The 21,636-nt window shown below is 49.2% G+C and overlaps 1 protein-coding gene across 1 annotated transcript in view; it reads right to left on the bottom strand.

Moving 5' to 3' along the window:
- The window catches only part of PABPN1 (poly(A) binding protein nuclear 1), a 72,010-nt gene that overhangs the window by 29,714 nt on the left and 20,660 nt on the right, over positions 1-21,636 (bottom strand). Inside the window, exons 4-5 of the mRNA XM_069634023.1 lie at positions 11,938-12,044; positions 11,398-11,485 (exon numbers count right to left, since the gene is read on the bottom strand). Coding sequence (XP_069490124.1) covers positions 11,398-11,485; positions 11,938-12,044 — 195 coding nt within the window. The remainder of the gene's footprint in view (positions 1-11,397; positions 11,486-11,937; positions 12,045-21,636) is intronic.

The following is a 21,636-nucleotide window of genomic DNA, read 5'->3' as shown; positions in this document are numbered from 1 at the left end:
TTCTTTTCGCTGATTGAGAAACCCAGACTGAAGGAGATCTATTGTTTTTTGAGTGTTTGAAAAACATGCGTCGAACGAGTCCCCCGTAATGATCCGGTCATCAAGGTAAGGCTAAACTGGGACTGATAGTCTGCGCAGGTGTACTGCTGCCACTGCCAGGACTTGGTAAACACCCTCGGCGCCGAGGCGATGCCGAAGGGGAGCACCTTGAATTGGTAATGCCTGTCCTGGATCATAAACCTAGGTATTTCCTGTGCGCTGGCAACATTGAAATAGGAAAGTATGCATCCTTCATGTCCAATGTTGCCATGTAGTCCCCTTGTTCAACAGTGGGATTACCTCCTGCAGTGTTACCATGCAAAACTTCTGGGGTTTTATAAACTTGTTCGCTGGGCGCAGGTCTAGAACAGGGCGCATTGTGAGGTCCTTTTTGGGTACAAGGAAGTACACTGAATAAATACCCTTGTTACCTGAAGCATAGGAACGGCCTCTATGGCGACCTTTGCCAGCAGTGCTTCCACCTCTTTATTGAGTATCGCCAGATGGTCCGGTGAAAGGTGCCGGGAGCGCAGTGGTCTGAATTGTGGAGGTCGAGCAAATTCCATGCAGTAACCATGGGCGACCGTCTTTAAGACCCCACTGGTCTGAAGTTATCCCCTCCCATGCCATGAGGAAAGAGGTTAATCGCCCCCCGAATGGGGTGACATGGGAGGGGGCCTGGACTTGGTGGTCATTTCTGACCAGAGGCTGTGGCCCTCTGGGATTGGGGTCTCTACCTCTGCCGCGTCTGACCCCTTGAAGGGTAGTAAGTGGGGCTTCCAGATGTTTGTCCTGTGTGTAAGCTAGGGTAGTAAGTGGGGCTTCCAGATGTTTGTCCTGTGTGTAAGCTACCCGTGCTTTAGTTTTGACCAGCACGGGATTGTCCTCGAAAGGACCACCGAGAGTTATTACACCTCTGGGAGGAGGGTTTCTGCGTAATTTGCTGCAAAGACTTTAGCGTCTGATGCTCCTTCTTGAGGGTTTCCAAAGCCTCATCCACGGCTTTCCCGAAGGTTAGACTCCTCAATGGGTTTATTAATGAGGGAGGCCCGAGTTTCAAGTTTAAACCCTGATGTACGCCGCCAAGCGTGTCTTCAGTAGGGTCCCTTGGGCCAGGGACCTGCCCGCAGTGTCTAATGTTTTTGATGACATGCTGGTTAGCTCGTCTTCCCTCCATTACAACGGAGAGACGTTTTGACTTGGCAGGTTCAGGGACCTCTAGGAGGCCTTCCTGGAGCAAGTTCCATTGGGAGTCGGCATAGCTTGCCAACAGTGTAGTATTATTAGCAATCCGCGTAGTATATACGGACTCCGACGTGACACGTGCCAAGGGCATACAGTCACTTGGATTCCTTGCCCGGCGGTGATTCCCCTGTGGCAAGTGGTAGCCACTACCAAAGAATCTGGGACGGCGTGTCCTCTGATGTTAAATGTAAGGTATTTGTACCGTGCACCGTCACCACAGAATTGGTCCCCATGCGCTCTTGCGGATCTGTAAGAGATAAGGTGGGATGGGTTAGTAAGTTGAAGAGGGAGTAGGATAGTGAGAGGAGTGGTGTTCTGTTGGCAGCTTCAGCTTGTTATACACCAGATACTGAGCTTTGGTGCAGGTATTGGATCGGTGTCAGTCCGCGTGTGCTGTTGCTCCGGCTTATGTGTTGTTGCAGTGTTGTGAAGTGCGTGCGGCTTGTGGTGCGAGAGATGGTTGTGTGAGTTTGAGTGAGATAAGTATGCAGAGTTTGAGGTGGTTTACGGTTACCTGACCTTTAGCATGCCAACAACAGCTTTCTCCAAGTGTGGCACTTGTTGGCCTTCACAGTCTTATCTAGAAGCGGCGCAGGCCAATGTTCAGGGTTCCATCTACGTGTGGGCATGCTAACATTCACAATCTTATCTAGGAGCGGCGCAGGCTGGTGTTCACAATTCTATCCAAGTGTGGACATGCTAATATTCACAATTCCATCTAGATGCGACTCAGGCTAATGTTCACAATCTTATCTAGGAGCGGCGCAGGCTGGTGTTCACAGTTCCATCTAGGTGTGGACATGCTAATAAGGGAGGTAAAATGGAGTGGCAGGGGTTTTCTAGAATAGAGCGATTGCTCTACTTCCCACCCATGCCACATTTTTGTTGATGTCTGTTGGCTGCTGGCTTCCTTGGCGTCCCCTGCGGACACCGGCAGACACATCTTGGAGCCGCCTTTGTAGGAGCCGCCTTTGTAGGAGCCGCCCTTTGCCTTGGGGTCCTTAACCGAAGGGCTGCACGGGCAGAGGGCTGCCCTGGGAGGAGCAGTGATGGGGGAATCGAGAGGACCAATGGGAGCAGGGGGCCAGGAATGAAGGAGAATCAGGGGAAGGGCGCGGGTCGGTAACCAATCAGGACCGGTGTTGTGGGCCAAGATGGCCAATCACGGACGGTGGGAGGCGGGCAGAGGAAGAAGTTGGGAAGCGAGGGAGGGCTGGGGGACGGGGACCGAGGAGGGGCACCAAAGGGAATGGGGCGCACACAAATGCTGTTTCTCTGGTGCAGCAGAGGCCCAGAGGGGCTTAAAGCATAATGCTACTCACCACGGCAGCAGGCTTTGAAATCTGATGTATAAAGGGTTGGAAGGGGAGGGTCGTAATAATTTTTCGACTCTTGGGTTCACCGCCGGAGTTTGAGCTGGTGACACCAATGAGGGGGCCACCCTTCTCTTGATAGAATTAAGGAGGGTGATGGCCTGGCTAGACGGAGGCTTCTCCTTAAGGATATCCTCTACAAAATCCTGCTCAGGTACAGCCTCTTGAGTGGACATTTTTAATTATTCAGCTGCTTTTTTCAACATGGAGTTGAAGGCCATTTAGTCATCTACAAGAGGCCAGGCAAGCCGGGGTGGACGGAGGAGAATCCAGGCACAAAAAAATCAGTGTCCTGATCTTGCAATGCCCATGGGTCTTGACCTTCCTGCTGGGTTTCTTCCCAGTTCTCCGTAGTATCCTGTTCTTCCTCATAACTTTGTAGGAATGAAGCTTCCTCTTCATTATAAATGTCCCTATATGAGTCTGTGTGGACAATGTCTTCCTGCTGAAAAGTAGAAGACTGATCTTGAATTTGGAGGTTAGGGCCTACCCGAGCCCTTTTCGGGGAGGATGAGTAAAACTGATAATCTTCTCCAGCCGATCCATACATCCTTCGAACTTGTGTAGTCCATTGAGTGGACCCAAACGGGCCTACGGGTGGAAGATTGGTGTTCTCTGCCCTATGGCGTCAAAAAGAGCCTCTTAAAAGAGTGTCGGAAAGAGGCTCCCGACTATCTGCGTACTCATCGTAAGAATCGGGATCCCAATCCGTCACAACTTTTTTCGCGGCTTGTCCCATAACTTTAGGCGGGACCAGGGTACGACCCACCACCGCAGTAATTATTTAGATGCTGCTTTCTATAGTCGCCTAATCGGCATGAGACAGGTTACGATGGTTTATTGGTAGGCGTAGTACCTTCCGCGGCGCTAGAGGGCCTAGTGGTCGGTTTTTCGGGTAGAGGGCTAGCTCGGGCCTACCGCGGCCTTCGGGACCATCGAGGAGACGGATTTCTGCACTTCGATGTGTAAAGTTTTTGGAGCAGCGCCCTTACTTGATTTAGATTGCCAGAAGGGCCTACGGGTGGAAAAACATCTTCTGCCCCCTGGCGCCGAAATTTGTCACTCATGGTGTTGGAAAGAGGCTCCAGACTGTCCTTGTAGGTCTCGCGAGAATCGCAGCACCATGGCGTATCTATAGATTTGTCCGCTGCCTGCCCCATGTTTTTCGACTAGTAGGTGTCAGCCCAACCGCCAAAGTAATTCTTGCGATATGGTGTTCAATCACTGACGAATCAGCGTGAGTTAGTGGGTCTGAAAGTCTTTCGGTAGATTTACCGCCTACCGCAGCTAGAAGGCCTAGCTGTAGGTTTCTCGCCTTGAGGCCTAGTCGTAGATTTTGGGCCTACCAGGCCTTTAGGGACCGTCAAAGTCCGTACTTCGACATGTAAATCTGATTTAGGGGTAGCGCCCGTGTTTGTTTTCTGAATGCCCAGTCCCAAACACTGTCGCGGATGCGGGCAAGGCTGCTGATGTGAACAATCAGAGGAATCCGCCGAAATTTGACAGCCCTGCTGGCGCTTTCACCTTTTTCGACGTACCCATCGAAATAGGTGGAGGGGTTGTGTTTTTAGTGTGATGCGTTCTTTGTATGCCCCCATCGCCGGTTGTTGTCCCTGCAGCGAGAATAGCGTCAGGCCTTAAGTGTCGGGGATGGGCGTGGCAGACCTAGAAGTGTCTGTCTCGAGGTCTATAACAACCGCAATGGATGTTTGCTCATCGAGGTGCCCCCGTTACTTTCGGCGGGTGTGGCGGTGGGGGGAAGAGGGCCCGCGACATACTGTACGCGGCCCACAACTTTACATGGTGCTCCTTAAGGGTCTTAGGCCAAAGGAGTTTACAAGCCGCACATCGCTTCTCGTCGTGATCTAAGGGGAGACAAGATGTCCACATTGTGTGCTCTTCCTTCCACGGGTATCTGACCCTACACTTAGGGCAGAACCCAAATGGAGTCCTTTCCATAGCGATAGACCAGACCTAGAGGGCAAAGAGGGGGAAAGAGGAAAGACATAACGAAGATATGGCCACCCGACCCCACTCTCCCTACTGTGAAGGCCGGCCAGAGGGCCCGGCCACGTGGATGCTTCCACCGCCGGATCTTAGGTGCAGAAATCCACCGCCATAGAGAAATCCACCCCCGCAGTCTTCGAAGTTGTTCTTGCCATCGAAGTGACTTAAAGGGGAAATAACCGACAAGTCAGTTTAAGATACACAATGTCTCTTAGAACTCTGCTATAGGGCGAACAGTTATCTGGGTGGAAAAAAGCAAAGGGAAGACAGACAATGATCTGTGTCACCTGGCCTAGTAAGATCACGCAAGTGCACGGGAGGGGGGGCAAGTGCAAGGGGGAAAAGAGGGGCAGTGCACATGGGAATCACACAATAGAACAAGCAAAACAAATAAATAAAAAGGCCAGCTGGTGGCAAGGGTAAGTGCAGGCATCAAGTGTCAAGTGCTGGTAGGGGACTGCAGGGATACAACAGACCCAGAGTGCAATGGTTGCCAGGGGGACAACCAGTGCAGGAGTGCAACTGGCAGGGAGGGGACCTGGGCCCAAGATCAGAGGATACCCAGGTGACCAGTGCATTTTCAATTTCAACCAGGAGTTCAGCAAGGGAGAGGAAGAGAAAGTAGAAGCAGAGAGGAGGTGCTTCGATGGTTCTCCTCAAGTTTCAGAGAAGCAGGGAGGCTGTTCCAGAGGGAGGCCACAGCAGAGGAAAGATCTGCCACCAACTCGTTGCTTGGAGAAGCAACTGACCCTGAATGAGGGAGGTGTAGGAGCGAAGGGCTCAAGAAGGAAGATATTTACAAAGAGGGAGTTGAAGGTATTGAGGGCCCCAGCCCCCAGAAGGCCTTGTGGACAATGCAGAGGGTTTTGAACTTAATCCTCACAGCCAATGGGAGCCATTTCAGTCCTGGGTTTGAGGCCAAGGACAAGTCTTGCAGTCTTGTTTTGGATGAGTTGCAGAGGGCAGAGAGTAGAAGCAAGCAGATTTAGAAAGAGGCTATTGCACTAGTCAAGCCTAGAGAGAACCAGAGCTCTGGAGACCGGGAGCTTCTGGGAGAAGGAGCGAAAAGGAAGAATACCTCTGAGGAGGTGCAGTTGGTAGTACGACTTCTTAGAGACGTCAGATGTGAGGAGTGAAGGAGAGTGGAGTCGATACAACCCCAATGTTTTTAGCCTTACAGGTGGGAGCAGGAAGAGGGTAAACAGGCCGGCCAGAGTGACAGGAAAGGAAGGAGCAGGTGTGCCGATGAGGAGAATCTCAGTCTTACTGGCATTAAGGCAGAGATCATTGGCGGCACACCACTCCTGGATAGAAGACAGTCAGAAATGAGAGTGTCATCCGCATAGCACTGAAAGTTGGGGCAGAAAACACCAATGCGGTGGGCAAGAAGTCCCAGGGAGAGACGTTAGACCCCCGGGGAGCGAGAGTGAGAGCGAGAACGATCCTCTTGGGAGTTATGCATCAGTCAGAAAAGTCAATAAATTGGGCCATTTTGTCTATCTATTGCTCAAATATTTCCCTAGTCCATATGGAAGATGCAGAAGGGGTTGCCCAGAAGGGGGAGATTTTCCTAATAAGGCCTTTGAGAGAGGCAGGGGCTTCCGAATACTCCTCTCGATGAGAGGGTGTGGCTTTGTGCTCTGTAGCTGCCGAGATAACTGCAAGACTTCAGCGGTTGAATCGAAGGTCAACATGCCCGATGTCGCTGTTGCAGTCGGCCACACCGAGGCTGTAGGGGCTCGAGCGCCCTTGGATGATCTGTCGACGACTGTTTAGGATGAACACCCTTGCGAGAGGAAAGCCCAGTCGCATGTCGCAGACGCGGTTGCATGGTGGGCGCCGAACCACAGGGTCTGGAAGGTGCCAAAGTTTCACGCCCCTGTTGGGGTTGTGCGCTTCGACGACTCAGTCGAAGAGGACTTAGGGCTTTGGTATTTGTGGTGCGTGGGTGCCCTTGTCATGGCTGGGTTTGAACGATAGGTGCAGTTTTGAGTCAACTGGATGAGAAAGGCAGGGGACACCCCCCCATCTGCTTGATCAGTAGCAAACTGAAGGACCGTGAGACAAGGTGGGCAACTAGGTCTCTGAAGAAGTTTAGACCATACTTTTATGTTTCTACTTTAGTTATTCAGACAGACTACGAACCCTTGAGGTGGTTAATGCAGGTGAAGGGGGAGAATCCAAAATTGTTAAGAGGTGGTCAATCAGCCTCCAAGGGTTTGACCAAAATGCTGATGTCTTTCCAGAAAGTATGACTGACTGGATTAGGAGATTCACCCAGGAGTGGATTAAATCCTCCTGTCTTAGTCGGGAGAGGGGGGGCGTCTGGGGGGGGGGGGGGGGTCGAGCGTTAGGGAGAATTCTCATTTATGTGCCAATTCCCTTCAACCTTAGAGACTCCCACCTCTGCTGGACTTTAGGACTTTTTAACCCTGGAGCGAGAGACCCTTTTCTCACTCGCTCATGTATTTTGACCCGATTTGAATTATTTTTTGATTTTGGAGTCCGACAAACTCCATAGGCATCTGCTTTTTGTATGGTGACACAGCACCTTCAGGGCAGTGTCAGAAATCCTTTAGATTTTTCTAAAAGTTTAAATACCTTTTCTTGGGTGAACTAAGTTCCCAAGAATAGTAAAGTGAAATTGACTTTACTTACTTTTATCTTTGTAGGTCCAACACACAGCATCTTATGTGGAGTGCTGGGGGTTACTTAGTAGCCCCTTTTCCTTCTTACTCATGTAACTTTTTTATGTTACTCTCACAACATTTAATGGCTGGTGGCAGTTGTTTAATTTTCATACCATTGTGCTTTTCTACCAGAGGCTGAATCCTCAGCTGTAGTAAAGCACCCATGGATAACCATTTTGTCAAAATGGCCTGGTGGTCTTTTTTCGCAATTTGTTTGGTTGGTCTTTCTTGGGTTTTACTCTGCATGCCAAACCAGGTTTAACCCTTTTGTTCATTTTGCCTTTGCCGGGCTTCAGTACTAAAAACAGCCTCTGGCTTCAGTGTGCCTGGCAGCGCAGGAAGCTAGTGAGGTACCCGAAACTCCCTGTCCTTCAGTCTCCTTGGTAACCCGAATGCACCCAGTCAGGATTGCCTGGCTGGATGTCCTTCTAGGACAGCCACCCTGCTGTGTAACAGCTAGGCTATGCATGAATGGGAGAAACCTGCATAAAAGGCAGGCTTCTTGAACAAAGTCAGAGTCAACCACTGGAAGAAACATCCGACAAAGGAATCGTGAAGAGAAGCTTGCTGCATCCTCCTGGACCGTTGGAAGCCCTGCTGCTGTGCTGAAACTTTTTTTCCGTATAGACTAGAGAAGCTCTGGAAAGGACGACATTCTTCCCTTGGGTTGGTGGGACCAACAAAGCCCGAGACGAACTTTGCTGGAAGACCTTCCCCAACTGGCTGTACTTCTTTGCTGCTGCTGGAACAGAGTGCCAGGGGTCGAGAAATCCGTAGTCGAGTGCAATGTCTTTAAGCCAGACCGAAGCTCCAGGAAGATCCCGAGGACCCTCCCGAAATAGGACAACCCAAGCTCGAGTCAACTCAACAGAGTACTGACTCAAGGAGTGAAGGAAGCCCATCCAGTGTCCAAGATCTGCAGTGGTGCTATTTGCCAGTAGCTGAAACCGCAAAGTGCTGCTGACCTGAAGAAAGCCTGTAGCTGCCGCCGACCTTCGATTTGCTGTGCAGGAGTCTTCCAGACGTCCTTATTCTTGGCCGCACAACAGAGGCCCAGGAACACTATCTCCATCACTGCAACCAGACAGAAGCCAGCTGGAGCCTCTGCTTCTAACCTTAAGTACTGTTCTGACTAAGGGGTACTCTGTCTGTAGCTTGCTTGTCTCAATTGAGATTTGCAGTAGCTGCTCTTCTAGAGGTATTCTAACTCTAACTTAACAAGTGTAACAGCTTATGGCCCAACAGTGATTTTTTACAACAAACTCTCCAACTTTGTGCAAGACTTGTGTGCTATCCAAGAAGTGCCTCAGCTCCATAGACTGTTTCAAATTGGCTTTGGCTGTCCTGGCTCCATGCATACTCTTCTGACCCAGTGACTGATTCCAACTGTCCCTCATAGGTGATACATTGGTTTTTAACTAATACTGCTGAGAAAGGTTTTATCTAGACTTCTTTGGGAGATAAAGTGCTCACATGCTCAGTTAACCTGTTAACCTTTTTGGTTCCCTTAAACTTTCCTTTCCACAACCTCAGAATTCTACCAAGTACAAAAGTGATCTATAAATACCAATACTATCCTAGTAATTGAAGTCACCCCAGGGTGTAGAAGTGTGTATATGACGCATCTCCAAAGAGTATCTACTTGCTTATCTTGATTCTGAGAATGTGTTAGGAAGTATATTTTTATTGTTGCACATTGCCCTTTTTAAAGAATGCTTATTTAAAACTGACCGTTAATTATTTTACCAGAAAACCTTGAGTGCAAGTTGTTACTTGGATACTTGTGGATTTCGATGCTACAGCTCACATTTACCCCTATTGAGATAAGACTGGCTGCTCAGTCACACTACCAACATGTGTAGTATAGATCTATACCAATAGATGGGTTACCTAATACCAAGAGGACAAGACTGGTGTAGTCTCCCACAGGGTTACTGTACAATCTTGCCCAACACTCGTGGGTTAGGATGAATCTGGCTAAGAAGTGGAAGAGCAAGAGGCTGCCCTCTAAGAAGAAGTGGGTGGCAGTGGGGAGGGAGATCTTTACGATGGAAAACCTCTTGCTCATGCACCCTACTCGCAACTTGGAGCTGGAGTGGTTTCCCAATATATCACAATACAAGATTAGGGACGACCCCGAAGCAAAGGGAGGGAATGGTGTCAGAACCAGGTGGCTGAGCCTCTGGTGGGCAGAACTCGTGCTGAAGGTAGTAGAATATTGGGATTCAGAGGGAGTTATGCTACGTAGGGTGGGGTGTAGGGTCTGGGGGAGAGGAGCCCAAGATGCTTGTTGCGATGGTTTACCAAAAGGTTCTGTGGTATTATTCATAGTTGTAAAAGGGGGTATGGGAGGGAGAGTGGCTAGTATGTGAGGCTTTGCTGATGTTAATGCTTAATACAACATGCTTTTTCATGTTATTACTGTTTATTACTATTATTAAACACTGAAGATCATCTAAAATTCAGGAAATCACTAAAAACCTGGCTCTACAACACCACAGACTAAACCTGAAAAAGGAAACTGGTAAAAAAGGATAACTAAACCGAAAAGACACGGACATCCCAGACCGGGGAGAGTAAAGCCCACGGCAGCTGGACGGGTGACATTGGATAGACCAGAACACAGGCGGCACACACGGAGACTGAGTCAACTAACTCAGACAATCCCACCAACTCTTTCGCCTGCACCGCAATTTAATTACCGCCAGGTACCACGTTGGTGTGGAATTATCGAGACATTGACAATCCCCACTACTTGAGAGGTTCTCATTAACAGATACACCGGCCACTAGAGTCTAAATGGAGGATAAGGGGAACCATGAGAGAGCATGTTAGAGGTGGGGGCCAGAGGAGTAAGGAACCTGTAGGCCAGTCAGACCCAGATCAGGACAGAGCCGCAACAGGGGAGACTACGCAAGCCGAGCGCTTCAATTCGGGATAGAGATGCAAACTAGCCAACCCTACTAACAACTTCCCTTTCTGCATACACCTCTCAAACTCCAAACCAAACACAACCAAAACCTACAGCACAACAAACCGCACAAACTTCACTACATTGCAATAACAAAACACACATAGCCTTGCACAACAGTACACGACGACTACCGGCCACAAACACCCCAGGCCCAGCCAACGGACCAACCGGGCTGAGGCCGCCAACAGCACATCACTGCTCCCTTGCATTTTTCCTGCTTCCTCCCACTAACTCAACCCCCACTCTCCCTTTTCAGAGCCGCCAGAGCGCCAAAGGACCACTACGGTGGTGATAGTGCGCGGTACAAATGTCCTTTAACATTAACTGTGAAAAAAGTTATAAAGTACTATTTTGAAAGGGGGAAAAAGTGCAAAGAGGAAATAAGTGTCACAAATAGTTTGAGGGGAAAAAAAGTAAAACATCTAAAATAAATATATGTGGATTAATAGGTCAAACGATCAATCTACTTTGGAAGTGTGCTTGATATGCAGTTCCTCAATCTGTACACAACATTCTCGGCCCTCCCATCCAAAACAACTTCAAGAGCCCATCTGCATGTCCCAGAAAAAGTAGTCCCTTTCTGTGCCACACTAAATTTAGCAGATTAAGGAAGACCAACAATATCTTTCTAGCTAGGTCTATTCACCAACTTCGCTGCCCCACATGTACAGGGCATGGCTGCTTAATTATAAGCTGCAGTGATACCTTGTAAACAAACACTATAATCAGCAAGGTCACATACGCAAACATCTTGCGGGAAAAGTGAAAGGGGGTGGGTACATCCCCACATTACATTCCCTTATGGACTCTGCGAAATAAGTCTGCCTGGGACCTGCAGGACAGCCTTCGAATGAGTTTAAAGCGCATGAAGAGATCCACCTTAAAAGAGGAGTAACGCACCAGGCGCAAGTTGTGATGGGCACCGTCAAAAGCAAACAGCTCAGCAAAATTAGGTAGAAAAACAGTACAACTGAAATGGTAATCCATTTCTAGATACATCGCTATTGAACAGGCATCGGAAGAATTTGCGAAAGGCGTGCTTTGGTTTAGTGTATCACTTCCAGTTTACCTTTATCTGTCTCCCTCTAAATAGGGAATCATCCAGTGCCATTGAGGTCCTCACTGATTCCTTATCGGAGAACTCTATGTAGGCAAACCTGAAATGAGAAACGGATAGAGGTGGTGCATTGGCACAGAAGATGGGAGGCACAGTAAAAAAAAGGGATCAGTGAGAATGTAACATCAACTGGAACAGTGCATGCACCATTAAAAAAAAAACATTGTCCACCATTCTAACATACCCTGCTCCCCACTGTTTTTACTTTACGGTACACAGCAACTGCCCATTTAATTCTCCTCTTCACTCAAGCACACAGTTTTCAAACCATACCAGCAAAAAGCAGTCGACCTGACCATCCCCACTTCGACACAGTCACTTCAGCAGGCATTATATTAAGGCACCTCCACCCTTATGATCACACAGGTTTCCAGGTTAGAGCACAGTGGATGCCCCTTGAAAACCACCTTTCACCACCCCATCCCTGGCACATGTCCCATTTACACTTTCTGGACAGCAAACAGCAGATATTTAAACACATGAACCACTCACCCCTTCGGATGGCCAGTGAATTTGTCACAGAGTATAGTGACCCGGTTGACAGAACCGCAGCCATGGAAATGAGCCTCCAGTTCCTCTGCAGTAGCCCCATAGTCCACCTAATGAAGTGAAAATAAAATTACTAACATTGATATGGCATAGTCACCAATTGACAACTATCACAACTTCAGCATTGTAAAAGCTCGACTGAATGCATCTCCCATTATTGGCCACCCAGACCCCACCCTTAAATGGGCCTCATTCCACCTACCCAAGCCACACAATTTGGCAAATGAAAGGATGTTACTATGGCGTGTTAGACCCAGCACACACAAAGAGACAATGAACACAGACCAAAGCTGACTGCTTCCACAGCACTGGGAGGCAGTTATCAATTAAGGTTTATGTACCCACAAAAAGGTGGCAACTTTAAGGTCACATGGTACATGCTACAACAAGGCACAATCCCTGAACTGGAAAGAGTAGAGCACCATGCCACGCCTAAGCTCTATTGTCACAACAAAAACAAGTAGTTCCAGGGCAACGCTTCACACATTTAAACAGCAACAGAATAGGGAAGAGGTCGGTCATTGCAGTCTGTCCTCTTGAAAAAAGATGGGGAGGTGTGTTAACTAAAAGATTTCCTTTCAGTTTTTTAGCCTTTTGTTTCTTCCTGACCTTAGGCAAAAGTGAGTTGCTTTTTGCAACCTGCCCCCTGCCTGGTTCCTCTGCAACTCACTGCTCGACACCTAATGTTACACGCACAGGAGACAACTGTACCCACTTACCTCTGTGAAGCGCTACTACCTCCCTTATGGAGACTAGTGCAGGGGAACCCTCGACACCAGACTAGGAAACCACCAGATCAGCTATCCAGCTTGCAGCCTAACGGGGATGCCCGCAGATTTTTCAACTGTCACCTAAAACACCACCCACTATCTGCCTTGATAAAGACTACGGTCGAAACGTGCATCGGCTTTTGTTTCACCTCACATGTACAACGATAACCTCAAAGAAACTGGTCAACCACAAACTGCCAGCGCCCACACTCAACACGGGTTGCCTCCTCACCTAGTACTTAACCTTCCGGGAACCTCTGGAGTTTAGTTCCCCGACAAACCACGTGCCAGGCTGCAGGCCATACTACGATCAATCATTAAACCAATGTGCAGGGGACCGTTTATCCCTACAAAACACCAACCTTTTGAACCTGACCCTCTCAACCAACTCTCTAAAGTGCATTTCTCCCTTTTGTTTGCTTCTCCCAGAAAGAATGGTGGAAGTTTTATATATGCCACTAGTGCACTAATGTGCACCATGGCCAGATTGCTTCTAGTTGTTTAAGCCTTTTCCATCTCTGTAGATCACTGCCCCTGTTGCCGGCCTTCCTTGTGTTAAGTATAAGAAATGGCTAGATGTGTATTCCTCTTCGAGGACGATGTCCAGAGACCGGGAAGGGCATCTGTAGGTTTAGAACTTGGTGGCAGTGCTTTTTTTTTTATAAAAAAAAAAAATTAAGTACCTACTTACCATTTTGCAGCACAAACCGTTCTTGCACATGGACTTTGGTTTATACTAGCCTACCGGAGACCACTGTTTTTAGGGGTTGCTTTCCACGTGAACCACCCCACTTTGAGGCAACCTTATATGGTGAGTGGGAAGTCCTACAACACTGGACCTGTACAAGAAGGAGGGAGGGGCAGGGGGTCATTACTACCAGTGATCTGCCTCCTGAATCCATCTGTACAACAGAACACGGCCCCCGCATGCACGTTTTATGGTGTGCTTCCACCAACAGCATTCATGGGCTCTCAAAGTAACCCTTGGCAAGGCAGACAAACAAATACTCTTACATAAAACATTAGTCACAATCCTTTTATTTCCCTTCATCACAACAATTAACAAGAAACAAGGTAGAGCCTAACTATAAAGCTATATGACAATGCATTACTTACCGTAAAAGCATTTCTGATGGTTGTATCTGCTTAGATTCACATGCTGTGCTTAGAATCACATGTTGTGCATAGGTCCGACATCCAGTGGTCACTGCGGAGTATTGCATTTTGTTTTTCGTAGTCGAAAAGGGGACGTCGACAAGGCATGTCTGTAACACTATCCCTATAGTGACGTGCGTTGTACCCACAATCCCTCACGCGTCGAGGTCCCTCTGTTTGTATTTTTCTGCCCTGAGGGAGCCTTCTAGACGTGAGTACAGAAAAGAGATATAAAAGGAAGTCTATGTTCCTTCCATCCGAGCGGGGAGGAAGGGTGGGCGCATGTGAATCTAAGCAGATACAACCATCAGAAATGCTTTTACGGTAAGTAATGCATTGTCTTCTGGTGTTTGTTAATCTGCTTATGAGAAGGAACAGTAGAGAAAAGATGTCTTAATACTGCCTGTCCCACCTGGGAGTCAGATCTTGAGTGTGCATCTAGACAGTAGTGTTTTGTAAAGGTGTGCACAGAACTCCAGGTAGCCGCTTTGCAGATGGACTCAAGGGGAACATTTGCAATGAATGCTATGGATGCCCCAGTGCCTAGAGTGGAATGTGCTCTTGGCTTGAAGGGTAGTTCTCTCTTAGCAAGAGTGTAACAGAGAGTGATGCATTGTACAATCCATCTAGATATAGTGGACTTAGAGACTGCATGTCCTTCTCTTCCTGCTGCCACCGAGACAAAGAACTGATTAGTCTTTCTCAGTGATCTGGTTATTTCCATGTAGAACATGACAGCTCTGCGTACATCTAGTGTATGCAGACTTTTTTCTCCCAAGTTGGAAGGGTTTTGAAAGAACGTTGGTAGTTCTATAGATTGGTTTACATGAAATTTAGAGATGAATTTTGGTGCAAACCTTGGGTGTGTGCGAAGAACCACCTTATCCTTGTGAACTGATACGAAGGGGTCTAATACAGAAAGAGCCTGTAGTTCACGTACTCTCCTAATGGAGGTGACAGCTATTAGGAAAGCAGTCTTAAGAGTGAGGTATTTAAGAGTTGCCTTGTGCATGGGTTCGAAAGGAGTGCCCATGAGTCTAGAAAGTACCACGTTTAAGTCCCATCCGGGAGCTGGGCTAGCTATTGGGGGGTGTATTCTCTTTACCCCTTCCATGAAGGCCTTTATAACTGGCATCTTCCACCACGACACTTTAAGTTGGGAAGTGGCGTATGCAGAAAGTGCCAGCTAGGTGGATTTAATGGAATTAAACACTAGACCTGAATCCAGTAAATGGGTCAAGTACAGAATAATGTTAGTGGCAGAGCAGTCAACCGGGTTGATGTCTTTACTTCTACATCAGATGACAAATCTTTTCCACTTGCTAGAATAGCAGTGGCGAGTATTAGGTTTTCTGGCTTCCCTGAGGATGTCCATACATCTCTGAGGGAGATGTAAATGTCCAAATTCTATGATCTCAGGAGCCAGGCTGCTAAGTTCATGGTCTGAGGGCATGGATGCAGTGTCCTGCCCTTGTCTTGTGACAGCATGTTGTACGGGCAAGGAAGTTTGATTGGGGGGGGGGATAGGGACATCTCCATCAAGTGAGCGAACCATGGCTGCCGGGCCCACATTGGGGCCCTAGTATCATGGTTACCTGCTCTTGGTGCATCTTGTGCACCACCTTGTTGAGGAGGGGAGTCGGGGGAAAGGCGTAAACAAATTTCCCTGACCATTGAATCAACAGACCGTTCCCCTTGGACTGGTTCTGGGGGTACCTGGAGGCGTAACTTTGGCATTGTGAGTTCTCCAGGGTTGCGAACAGGTCTATTTCTGGGAAACCCCATTGCGTGAAGACGTTTAAGACGATGTCTTCTTGCAATTGCCATTCGTACTCTTTGGGTAGGGGGAAGTCTCTGCTGAGTTTGTCTGCTAGCAGATTGAGTTCCCCTGGTACATGTTGTGATAGTAGGAACATGTGTTTGAGAGCCCACTTCCATATATTCTGGGACAGCTTGGACAGTCCTGGAGAGTGAGTGCCCCCTTGCTTGTTGAGATAGTACATGGCTGTGGTGCTGTCTGTGAGGACCATCACTGTCTTTCCTTGTAAGTGTTCCTGAAAGGCTTTCAGTGCTTTGAACACTGCTAATAGTTCCAGCAGGTTTATATGTTTGGAAGCTAAGCTCGGAGTCCACACTCCGTGAGCAGTCTGATGGGATAGGTGAGCCCCCCATCCTGTAAGGGATGCGTCTGTGGTTAGAGTGGCTTCCACTGCGGGTGTGGCAAAAGTTTTCCCTAGTAACAGGTTTTCCTTTGTCCACCACCGTAGCGAGAGAACCAAGGCCTGCGAGACCACCACTAGGTCGTCCCATTGTCCGCTGGCCTGACACCACTGGCTGTAGAGCCACTCTTGCATTGGGCGCATGCGCAGGCGCGCGTGAGGTACCAAATAAATACATGACGCCATCATCCCTAGCAAACGCATTGCTTTGCGTACCGTCACCTCTCGACCTGCCACATAATGGGGGATCTGTAACAGCATGTTTTGGACCCTCTCGTTGGAGGGGGAAGACGAGGCCGTCCTTTGTTCGAATTAGAGCCCCTAGGAATTGTTTGATTTGGCTGGGGTCTAAGCTGGACTTCTTTTCGTTGATGGAGAAGCCCAGTCGGGACAAAAGGTCCCTTTTGGACTGGAGCCGCGCCCTCTTCCTTTGCCACGACGTTGGCCTCTTTGACTGAACTGGGTGCTTTGGTTAGAGGGCCAGTTGGTAGCAGAGTAAAATTGTTGTTGGCTTTGCTGCTGGCGTTGGCCACGAAAGGAGCGTCTATTGCCATAGCTGCGTCTGTTAGGTGGCCTAGAAATTTGGTCAAGAGTTTTGATGGTATCAAACTCCTTCTTCGCATGTTCTAGGGCCTCATCAACTGCTTTTCCAAACAGATGTGTTTGCTCTGTGGGCTTATTTATTAGGGAAGCCTGGGTTTCTGGCTTAAATCCCGAATTGCGCAGCCAGACATGGCGTTTGAGAAGTATTCCCTGAACCAGGGAACGTCCAGCTGTCTCTGCGGCATCCAGGGAGTTCTTTATGATGCCCTGGTTTACAAGAGTTCCCTCTGATATAGTAGCCAACAGGCGTGAACGCAGGGGTTCTGGTGCGTCCTCTGCTTCGCTGCGCAGCTTGCTCCACTGTGCATCTGCGTAGCTAGCTAATAGGGAATCGTTATTTGCAATCCTAGTTGAGAAGGCGGTGGAGGTTGTGATTCTCTTCCCAAGTGCATAGAGCTTCTTGCCCTCTTTGTCAGGTGGTGCCTCACTAGTAGATAGTGGTACCCCCGCTCTCTTCCTTGCGTTAGTAACTACCAGAGAGTCCGGAATAGAATGGCCCCTGATGTACAAAGGGTCAGAAGACGAAGGGCTGAAGAGCTTTTCTATCCGAGGGTTGACCCCTCTGACTAAGGCCAGATTGGAAAGGGAAGGAGTTATTCTTCTCTTTATAGAAGCCAGGAGCGGAATGGACTGACTGACCGGGGCTTTTTCTTTAATAACTTTTTCTACAAAGTCTATGTCCGGAAGAGTCTCCCCTGTGTCTATTTCAAAATGCGCTGCTGCCTTGCGCAATAGTGCATCAAGTGAGGGCTGGTCATCTATGGGGGAGGTGTTGCCAATAGGCGAGATCTTGGGAGGAGAAGGGTGAAAGACATCCGGGTCTGAGTGCACTGATGGGGATTGCCAAGGCTGCACTGATGAGGAGTGCCAGGGCTGTGAGGTAGCTGTATCTTCCTCAAAAGCTCCTGTGCTAGTGTAAGGTTCTTCCTCAAACCTCTCCTCCTCATGTTCTTCCTCTCCACCTAAACACTCCTCATCTTCCTGGAGGTATTGCTCCTCTTCAGTGAGGTCATATGCATCTGTAGAAGGGGGAAACAGCCTAGGAATCTTGACCCTAGGGTCATCCTGGGTCCATTCTCTTGGTCTTTTGGGTGTGGGTGGGTTTTGGCTACCCAAAAACCTCTCCATCTTTTCCATACAAGAATGGAGTCTTTCCATGGTCTCATGGGGAACCCCTGAATAGTCTAGAGGGGGGAAATCAGTGTTGTCACCTTCAAAACGCTTCGAACGCTCCCACAACGTCGACGAAAGGTTTCCGTCACCCTCAGAAAAGCCCTCCGGTAGTGCCTTTAGATGAATGGGGCAGTTCCTGGCTACTTGTGCTTTTTCTGCGTTTCTATTTCCTTGGGTGCGGTATTCGACGTCTGTTTCGTCGTCCGCTTGCGTTTGGTCCTCGGAAACAATTCTCGCCAGGCTCTCGACGACGAGTTCGTCGGTAGAGGGTTCTGGAGTCGGCGTTGTCTGCGTTACGCGCAGTTTCTCGACAGCCGCTCTATGGAGCCTTATGTCGGGTGTCTTTGAGGTAGCGCCCGTGTTAGATGAAAGCCCAATCGCTGGTCGCGGCTGCGTTTGCGGGTGGGGCTTGAGACCCTTACGGTCTAAGGTCGACGCCGGAGTGCCCTGCGTCCCCTTCAGCGCTGGTGGATCCTTCGTCCTCGACGAAGAAGAGCCATGGGTTGTGTGCTTAGGCCTATGGGGTCTGTGTGCGTCCTTGTCGCCGGGGTGTTCATCCCCATAAGCAGGGCGTGAGCCGAGCCCGTCGGGGACGGACGTCGAGGAGCGCGAGCGCTCCTTCTGGGGGTTAATGACTTCCGTAACGGACGTCGAGTTATCACCCTCTAAGGGTTCTTGGTTTTAAGAGCTTACAGGCCGCGCAGCTGTCCTCTTTATGATCGAGGGGCAAGCAACGATTACAGAGCTTGTGTTTGTCCTTCCAAGTGTATTTGCCCCTACAGCGTGGGCAAAACTTAAAAGGTGTCCTCTCCATAGCTGAGGCAATAAAAACTGGTGATAACAACCCCAAGGGAAAGATAGGGGAGAAAGAAAGACATTCGACGAGAAGAGAAAAGTTCGAACCCCCACTCTGCCTACTGTATGTTGGCCGGCGAGGCCTGGCCACATGTTCGGCAGCGCCGAAGGATCTCCTCAGTCTCTTCCTCTCCATCGAAAACTTGCTCGGCGGAGAAACAGCTTCACAGCTAACGTCGAGGGGAGGGATCTTTAACAGTAAGTATATATTAAGGACCGAGGTCCCTAGTACTTGTTTAGCAATGTCTCTCTAGGAGCTCCGCGTAAGGCGACCATAAGCTGGGCGGAAAAAAACAATCTGAGGGACCTCGACGCGTGAGGGATTGTGGGTACAACGCACGTCACTATAGGGATAGTGTTACAGACACGCCTTGTCGACGTCCCCTTTTCGACTACGAAAAACAAAATGCAATACTCCGCAGTGACCACTGGATGTCGGACCTATGCACAGCATGTGATTCTAAGCACAGCATGTGATTCTAAGCAGATTAACAAACATCAGAAATACTAATCCCTTGGAGCCATCCTCATCCTTTTCAGTTACAGCACAGATGTTTTGCAGCCCTTGCACCGGATTACTGCACTTGTAGCTCCCATTAGAATCTAAGGCATAGTGAGAGGTTTGAGTGCCCATGTACTTGCATGAGGGAAGACATGTCAAGTCCAAACAGTAACCGAGGAAATTATTTTAAGTTAATGAGGGTGAGGTGGGGGTACCACAGCAATTGAAAAATTTGAACGTAGAGTATATAGCTCACATTTATGTAAAACATTAAAAAAAATACCAAAAGACTGATCTGATCTCCTCCACAACAAGAACCAACCATTAACATCAACACAATCGACTAAAATCAGATTTCCAACAACCGACAGTACAAACAATCAGGAACATTGTTTCCCCCCCGCCCCCCTTCCCGCTCCCCCTCGCTGCGAGCTAGGCTGGGCCTCCCTTGGGTGGACCATGGAGCTCTCCTGGAGGAGACGCAGGGAAAAAAATAGGAACTCCACACGGTCCTTATAGGGGAAGTTAAGAAAATGCGATATACTAAGCAAAGGTACTACGAACGGGGAGATAAGAGTCGGGACCCTCTTGGCACAGAACCCAGGGCTGTAGAGTTGAGAGGTGTTGCTCACCTCAGGGATAGGACAGGCAGGATTCATAGTTGCCGGGAGGAAATTGTGGAATGCTTTGCCGACTACTACAGCAAACTCTACACCAGGCAGGCAGGTGAATCGCTGGACGATATCCGTTCCTACTTGGTCGAACACCCTCTGCCCAAGTTGTCAGAAGCAGAGCTAGAGGCCCTGGAGGGGGAAGATATCGGAAAAGGAGGTGGAGGGCGCCATCAAGAGATTGAAAGCGGGCAAGGCACCGGGGGGGGTGATGGCTACACGGCGGACTGCTATAAGCAGACCCAATCTGTCCTGCTAAAGCCATTAGCTAAATTATTCAACCAAATCAGAAGCCGAAATTCAATTCCGCTGACGTTCCTACAGGCCCTCATCACTGTAATACCTAAATCTGGCAAGGACCAGATGGAATGTGGGTCCTATAGACCTATCTCACTCCTAATCTTGGACGCCAAGATCTTTGCAAGAATCTTGGCCTCCAGACTGGAACACCACCTTCCTCGCTTGATACACCCCGACCAAGTGGGATTCGTCCTAAATAGACAGGGCTCTGATAACATGCGGAAGACTCCATGTGCTCACCTCCAGGGCGGTTCGGGACGAGGGCGCACTCCTACTGGCCCTTGACGCAGATAAAGCCTTCGACTGGGTCAGCTGGGCTTTCATGGGGAGGTTTTCGAAACTATAGGCATGGGCCCGAGGTGGCTTGGCTGGATGTCTGCGCTTTTTCTCCTCTCCCTCCGCCAGAGTAGTAACCAATGGAACAGAGTCGAGAGTATTCCCCCTCGAGCGCGTCACACAACACGGTTGCCCACTGTCCCAGTTAATTTACGCACTTGTAATGGAACCATGGGCGATCTCGGTCTGCAACGATGAGGCCATCAGGGGGGTACAGATAGGAGATACACATTGCAAAATCTTCCTTTTCACAGACGATGCACTGCTCTATATTACGACACCGTCCCTGACGGTCCCCAAGATGCTACAGGGTCTCTCACGTTACGGGGAACTATCAGAACACAAGGTTAACCTTGAGAAGTCGGTGGCATTTACAGGGGGAAACCTATCCGACTCGGAGGTAGCCTATGTGAAAGGGCTCCCCTTTACTTCACGGGAGGAGGGATTCCGGCATCTGGGGGTCCAGGTGACGCGTAACCCTGAAGGCTTACACTCGGCCAACTCCCCCCCCCCCCTGGGCAGCAATCAGAAAAGACGTGGAAAGGTGGGCAGGGTCGGGTCTCTCCTGGATGGCACGCCTTAATCTTATAAAAATGGTTGTTCTCCCGAAGTTCCTATTTCTCTTTCAAATGCTCCCCAAAACATTTTTCACGGAAACTAAGCGGGTCCTTCTCAATTTCTTCTGGTCGGGCAAAAAACATAGGATTTCTTATGGGGTACTAAAGGACGACGGCGGGGTAGGATATCCAGACTTGGAAACGTACCACAGGGCCTCCCAGCTGAGGATCCTGCCCGACCACTTTACACACGGTACATAAAAACAATGGGTGGCCATGGACAATAGGGCTCTCGCGCCTGTCACAATAGAAGAGTGGCTCTGGGTCCCCAGGAAAAACACCCCTAGAAGTGTCCTGAACCACCCAGTCTTGAAGGCACTGTGGTCCCTATGGCGGGAGGGAGGTTACTATCACTGGCTTACGACCTGGCCCTCCCCACTGAGCTGCATCTGCCCCCCCCCCCTTTTAGCTAAGATAGCAGAACCAGCGGCATACCAAAAG

This window comes from Ambystoma mexicanum, chromosome 13 (genome assembly GCF_040938575.1).
Source record: "Ambystoma mexicanum isolate Mex_15411 chromosome 13, UKY_AmexF1_1, whole genome shotgun sequence".
In the NCBI taxonomy this organism is placed as follows: Eukaryota; Metazoa; Chordata; class Amphibia; order Caudata; family Ambystomatidae; genus Ambystoma; species Ambystoma mexicanum.
Note: the sequence above shows the minus strand (reverse complement) of the source record. Positions and strands in the feature narration are given on the sequence as shown.